The sequence below is a fragment of the Monomorium pharaonis genome, chromosome 1 (assembly GCF_013373865.1).
Source record: "Monomorium pharaonis isolate MP-MQ-018 chromosome 1, ASM1337386v2, whole genome shotgun sequence".
In the NCBI taxonomy this organism is placed as follows: Eukaryota; Metazoa; Arthropoda; class Insecta; order Hymenoptera; family Formicidae; genus Monomorium; species Monomorium pharaonis.
Window position 1 is genome coordinate 30852866 of NC_050467.1, and position 6850 is coordinate 30859715.

Here is a 6850-nt window from a genome sequence, read left to right on the forward strand (position 1 = left end):
ACGTTGCCTTTATCGCGACTATACTAAGGATACGAAAATCGGGGAGGGGGAGGGATGTAGGAATCTTTTAAATTTGATTACGCTGAATTTCTCCACTCCTGGCTATTCTGTACGAGAAGTAATAATTTGAGTTATCGCAACGACGATCGGCTCGGGGTTATTGTACGGTTTGTCGCCTGTTTCGCGTAAATACTCGAGAAATCCTTCGCGTACTCTAATGCACGTATTACAATCTGCGTAGGATTGCATCAGGAGAAGAATAATGCAGCATTCAGAACATTTTTCAAGTCGTACCTGAGTTCCAATATAAAGATAATGACGATACACGCGATTGAAAAGAGTGGGCTTGGGATGGTCCGTGTTGTACTCGTTACAGAGAATAATATTATTTCTACAATTCCGATAAAATAACGATACGGCGCAGAGCGCGGTCTCACTCCAGTCGTCGTATAGTCGCTGACTTATTACTCGAATACGGAGAACTAGTGGATTGACGCGGGCACATCTTAAATCCTTTCCATGCATTAAATATGAATTATTTGCATTTGCAGTATATTGTTTTATTAATCTTATTATTTCGACAAAGGAAAAAGACGCCAGGATATTACTGATGGCGTCGTCACATGTTCGGAAAGATGGCGGCGTCGGTAGCGTGGGTGATAGCGTCACCACGCGTTCCGAAAAGATGGCGGCGTTAGTGGCGTCGCTGACGGTACGACTGCGCGTCCGGAGAAAATGGCGGCACGGATAGCATGAATCATAGCGTCACCACGTGCCGTAAACGAGACTACTTTTATTAACGATTAATCACGAAAAAATGGGATTAGCTTGTATGTCGCTGTGAAGTGGATCAAGATGAGACTTAATTCGCGAGCAGTAGCTTTGTGATTGGGAGTTCTAAAGGATTATACTCGCTGACACGTGGTTAGAGGGAGTCGTCGCAGTTAATTTGTTGTTAGTGTTGTTAATTAATAATTGAGATGGTCCTACCTTTAGATGAACTTTTCCCTTGCTGGTCTGCGTGCTTGAATCGTTCTTCGTGAATACTCTGGGCTGTGCTTCTCTAGTTGCGAAAATACTGGGATCAGCGTGGATGCGGAGAGTTTTCAAGAATCACTCACTTTGATAATTGTTAAACACTACGCGTATATTTATACGTACATTAATAAGAAATACAAATAGTTTGCTACGTTACAAAGAATTAGTTGCTTATTCACTACTTTTGATTACACAATGAAATAGTAGAACTTATAGATTGAAACTCTTCTAAGAGAGATGAACGGCGCGCTAACGCGGAGAGAGACTAAGACGAGTCGGAGTAAGAAATAGAACTGCACGTGCGACTTCGCGCACTCCGGGCAGATTTGGCCGAGTTGCCCGGCCACGCAAGGCCGACGCATGCGCTTACGAGTTAAAAACAGTAACGTATCACAAATTTACGGACTCTCGTGACTACACACAGGCGCGCGTGGATAAGTAGAGATTAAAATAATAATATAATGATGAAAAATACATTTTTCTGTAAGTAAGAAGAATATTTTATTTGGCAGAAATTATTATATCAAAATTCGTTGCAATTAAAGGAAGGAAAACCATTAAAAATCTCAACAGAATTTATAAAATTTACATTTTATGTTTAAATTAAAAGCAAATGTTTAACAAAACAAGTGATATTTTTTTGTTACGAAGGGGAAAAACTTTGTACAGCATTTCTTGGGCCGATAACCTAATGGTTCTCGACTCAAGAAGGCAAAGACACGAATGCCTGTACACTTGGGTAATATGAGATTTCATGTAAGGTACATCGCTAAAGATTCTACCTTCATGACCTACTCACTAAAAATCTGTCATAAGCTAATCTACTATAACTATTATAAATTGCCATAATAATAATTATAAACTATTAAAATAATAAAGAATAATTCTATTCTAATTTTTTTTGTTTATTTATATTTATTGATTCTCTATAAAAAATATGTATTATAATTATAAATAATACAACTAAATTATCATATATATATTATAGATACATCACAGATATATCCATATAAAACTTAAAAATGTTAATATTATAAAATTATAAAAAATTAACATTATAAAAAATTGCAACATGCGATGTTAAAAATAAATAAATAAAATGTTATTTTATACGTAATAAGCATCATCATTTTTTTATTAACATGCATTTAAAAAAGTCATGCGCAATAAAAAAAATTAGATAAAGTCATAACGTATATATATAAAAAGCTGTGCAGTATGTAAAAAAGAAAAAAAAAGTTAATGAGTAAATAAAATTTAAGTATAAGATAAATAAAACAAATAAATCTAAGAAAGTAATAAAATATTATAAATAAAATAAAAAACAAAATAATTAAACGTAAGAAAGTAATGAAATATAATAAACAAAATCTTTTAAAAAATTAAGGGCTAGATTTCTGTTGCTTTGAATATAAGTTTTGCGAGTTGAATAATTTTAAATGTCTCAAATCAACTTTAAAATCAACGCAATTAATATTCTCAGCGTGGATACTAGATCTAATTTTACAAATTGCGGAAATTGTACGATTACATAAAGAATTTTTAGTAATTATTCAGTTTAGGGGAGGCAGCTCCAATGATCTTGATCTTGACACATGTTATCAAGGTATGACACATGTTACCCTCCTGAGTAACCTTCAAAAGATTTTAGCCGGCACTCGTGATTTGTTAAAAAGTTATTAACAAAAAAAGTCTCATAAATATGACACATAATTATTCAGTATAAGAGTACGTCACATAGTTTTGCGACTTTCTACGTGTAGCGAGGTCCACCTCTTGCTTATAGAGTGAAACGACGTCCACGCCTGTACTTTACCACGAGCTCGGTCTAGCGATCTTTGGAACATATAACACGATACCGAACGCGAATGATTTGAACAATTTTTACTTTGGTAAAGTAAAAATCTCCACAATGTGGAGATTACGATTCCTGAGGGATCGTACAAGCTGCATGCCATACTGAGACAAAAATTTTTTGAAATTTAACAAATATATTTCGTTGAAATTAATTTATTTAACTTAAGTAAGAATGTATTGTATTTATAAAAATACTTAATTAAATTTAAAAAATAATTATTTGTATGATTGATATCACTAACATGCGCGCGTACATACATAAGATACATCACATTTTTTGCTTTATACTGCCTACACTGTAACTCTTAATGATGGTTCGGTATCATTATAGTGTCATTGTTTTTTTTGTCATATGTATAATATCTGTATCAATTTCAAATGAATACGTGGCTATTTCAAATTCAGACTAATAATATCTGATGAAGAATATTACATAAAATATATAATAGTTTGATGAATTATTAAATAATGTGATAATATATACTAATAATTTAGTAATACTTACTACATTTAGTAATGCTTACTATTAATTTAGTATATTTGCGACATTTAGTATTACTTGCTGCATCTGGTAATATTTACTAATAATTTAGTAATACTTGCTACATTATTTTTAGGTATTACTAAATACTCAATAGTATTATTAAAAAACAGATTATTTCTGTAAAATCTCTTTGAAAAAATCGAAATATATTTACATACGCATTGTTTTATTCTTATGTGTAATAGTATTATACAGAAAAATAATTATGAAAACAATTATTTTCTGAAATAATTTTTAAAATTATTTTTAATACTGAAAGAAAAACTGAAAAGAAGTAGTTTGTAATAAATAGTGTTGAATTAAAATATGTTCATTGTAATAATTAATTAATGTTTATTAAATGTGTATGCGTACCTATCATTTATTTTACACAGAAAATGAAATCAACAATATGAATAATTTGGATGATCTTTTAAAGGACTGCAATTTTCGTGACTTTGAACAATTGATTCCAAATGTTAAAGATCGAATAATTCTTCGTAAAAAGTACAATGATTATGTACGTTTTATTTTTGTCTGCTTCCAATTTGATGATATACAAAATTTTTTATATATTTATTTTATTACAATTATTTATTTATTTTTTTAGAGCCTAACATCCAGTAAAATACCCGATTTGAGAAGTTCTTCAAGTACTTCAAGTATTACGCAAAGTACTCCAAGTACTTCAAGTATTATGCAAAATACTCCAAGTACTTCAAATGCTCCAGTACTTTTTGAAATTGTTGAAAACAATCCTACATTTATTGATTTAAATAATATTCTATATAAAGATCAGGATAAAGAATTATTAGAGATTGAAAATAATCAGTCGGAAATACTGATGGAAATAGATAATTCAGCTTCTAAGATTTGCGAAGAATCATCTCCAAAAAGGATAAAGTTTCAAAACGAAAAATTTAATCTGAAAGATATTCTCTCAAAAAGTGCATATGGATGAACTCTTATAGAAATCAGCAAACATGGGCAAAGTTTTACTACTAGGGGTGCGTTCCACTTATCGTCCGCAACGACTACGACCACGACCGCAATATTTGCCGTTCCATTAGCTTGTGGGCGCTGCGGGCGAAATCTTAAGTGGAACGAGTTTTGTGTAGTGAGATGGATCCCAGGAAGATAATCGTGTTGCGCTGGCTGCGCTACAGAAATTATAATACAAGTGAAGACTCATCGAGTTCTGATGACGAGTGGAAAGCGTTATTATATAAAAGAGAAAAGCGTAAACATCGTCCACGAATTCAAAATTATATTGATCATGTTGTGATCAGTTACATCGGACATGAATTCAAGAGTCATTTTAGGTTAGTAAATATACGTTTTACTTTATTTTATGATATATTATAAAAAATATTATTTGTACGTGTAAGCATGTATGGAAATAAAGTTATGTATAATAAATATATTATGAAATATATATTTATTTAACATAACTTTATTTCCAATTATCCACATATGTTTACACACATACAAATTATTAATATTAATTTTTTTTTATAGAATGTCAAAAGCGACTTTTAAATATCTGTTAGAAATGTTGAGACCATATTTGACAAGAAAAATAAAAAGATGTCCTATGATCCCAGCTTCTCATCAATTAATGATAGCTATTTGGAAAATGGCAACCATGGACTCTTACAGGTACAATGAAAAATGTCAAAATGCAATAAATAATTGTTAATTTACAATAAAAGATATTTACTAAATTTCGGTAAATATTTCTCTTTGGAAGATCTATTTGTGATAGATTTAATGTTGGAAGAGCAACTGCTGTTCGAGCTATGCGAAGAGTTAGCCATGCACTTTTTTTAAATTCTTCAACATTTATTAAGTGGCTTACTGGTAATCTTGCAATAAAGGTTATGCGAGGATTTAAAGAAAGTAGTGGATTTCCAAATATCATTGGAGCCATTGATGGTACCCATATCCGAATTAACGCACCAAAAGAAAACTCTGTCGATTACATCAACCGTAAAGGATTCCATTCGATACAGTTACAGGTAATAAGAATTAAATATGTTGATCACAAATACAGTTTTTAAAGAAATGTTTGGTTATTTATGTTTGTATTTATTTACAGTTAGTGTGTGATCACAGAACTTTGATCACACACTGTTATGCTGGGCATCCTGGGTCAGTTCATGACCAGCGAGTTTTTCGGCAATCTGAGGTAGCAAACTACTTAAACGATGAAGAGAAATTCCCAGCAGATAGTCATTTATTGGGAGATGCGGCATACGAGATTTATCAACATTTATTGACTCCCTTTAGAGACAATGGACACCTAACAGTGGCACAAAACAATTATAATTATCGCCTGTCTGCAGCCAGAGTAACAGTTGAAAGGTGCATTGGTTTATTGAAAGGGCGCATGAGGAGTCTATTGCACTGTTTGCCTATGTCAAGAGTGGACTTAATAGCGGAATATGTAATAGCGTGCTGTGTAGTTCACAATATCTGTACATTAAGAAGTGATGACATCGATGTAATCACCGTACTTCCAGCTTTACAAAAATGCAACAGAGCTGAAGAAAATTTACAAGAAAGACGAGATACTGGCGGAGTTGCCAAAAGAAACTTGATTATGCACACTTTATTAGAACTTTAAAAAATTATTGTATTAGTTTTTGTATGAATTTTTAAAATAATAATGTACTATAGTATAAATAAAAATGTCATTAAATATTAAAACTTGAAAATTTGAAACAAATTTTATTGTTCTTTACTTAATACAACTTTATGTAATACAACTTTGGATTGTATGTAACATGTTATACAATAAATATCCATATTATGGTTTCATACAAAATAAAACTTTTCCTCTCACACAAAATAATGACTAACATTGTCTTAAAGTGTGAAGTATCACAAAACAAAATATAAATATCGATATTATATGGTTTCATACAAAATAAATCTTTTTCTCTCACATAAAATAATGACTAACCTTGACTTAAAGTGTGAAGTATCACAGCAAAATATAAATATCGATATTATATGGTTTCATACAAAATAAATATTTTCCTCTCACACAAAATAATGACTAACATTGACTTAAAGTGTGAAGTATCACAAAACAAAATATAAATATCGATATTATATGGTTTCATACAAAATAAATCTTTTCCTCTCACATAAAATAATGACTAAAATTGACTTAAAGTATGAAGTATCACAAAACAATATTAAAAACAATATGAATGTAAACATTAAAAATAATATAAAAAATATTGGCTGCGTTCAGCAGAAAAAGCAGCTTTGTAACTGTTGTAAAATTCTTTAACACGATTGGTTCTTGCTCTTAGTTCCTGTTATATCTAAACGTATAAACCAGTCGTGTTGAAGAATTTTACAACAGTTGCAAAGCTGCTTTTTCTGTTGAACGCAGCCAATAAGTCTTATTACTTGTTTTTG

General features: G+C 31.0%; 1 protein-coding gene across 1 annotated transcript; it reads left to right on the forward strand.

Annotated features, from left to right (window-relative positions):
* The first annotated feature begins 3728 nt into the window (after window positions 1–3728).
* Window positions 3729–6825, forward strand: LOC105840839 (putative nuclease HARBI1). Its single transcript, XM_036294711.1, has 4 exons — window positions 3729–4740; window positions 4937–5077; window positions 5169–5436; window positions 5517–6825. Exons 1-4 carry the CDS (start codon window positions 4541–4543, stop codon window positions 6042–6044), a joined length of 1137 nt encoding a protein of 378 aa, XP_036150604.1. The 5' UTR covers window positions 3729–4540; the 3' UTR covers window positions 6045–6825.
* The last annotated feature ends 25 nt before the right edge of the window (window positions 6826–6850 follow it).

Excerpts from the sequence above, each read along its gene's own strand:
- LOC105840839 (XM_036294711.1), top strand. The coding sequence starts at position 4,541 with ATGGATCCCAGGAAGATAATCGTGTTGCGCTGGCTGCGCTACAGAAAT. Across the intron at positions 5,078-5,168 it reads GCAACCATGGACTCTTACAG|ATCTATTTGTGATAGATTTA; the intron begins GTACAATGAAAA and ends TCTCTTTGGAAG. Across the intron at positions 5,437-5,516 it reads TCCATTCGATACAGTTACAG|TTAGTGTGTGATCACAGAAC; the intron begins GTAATAAGAATT and ends ATTTATTTACAG.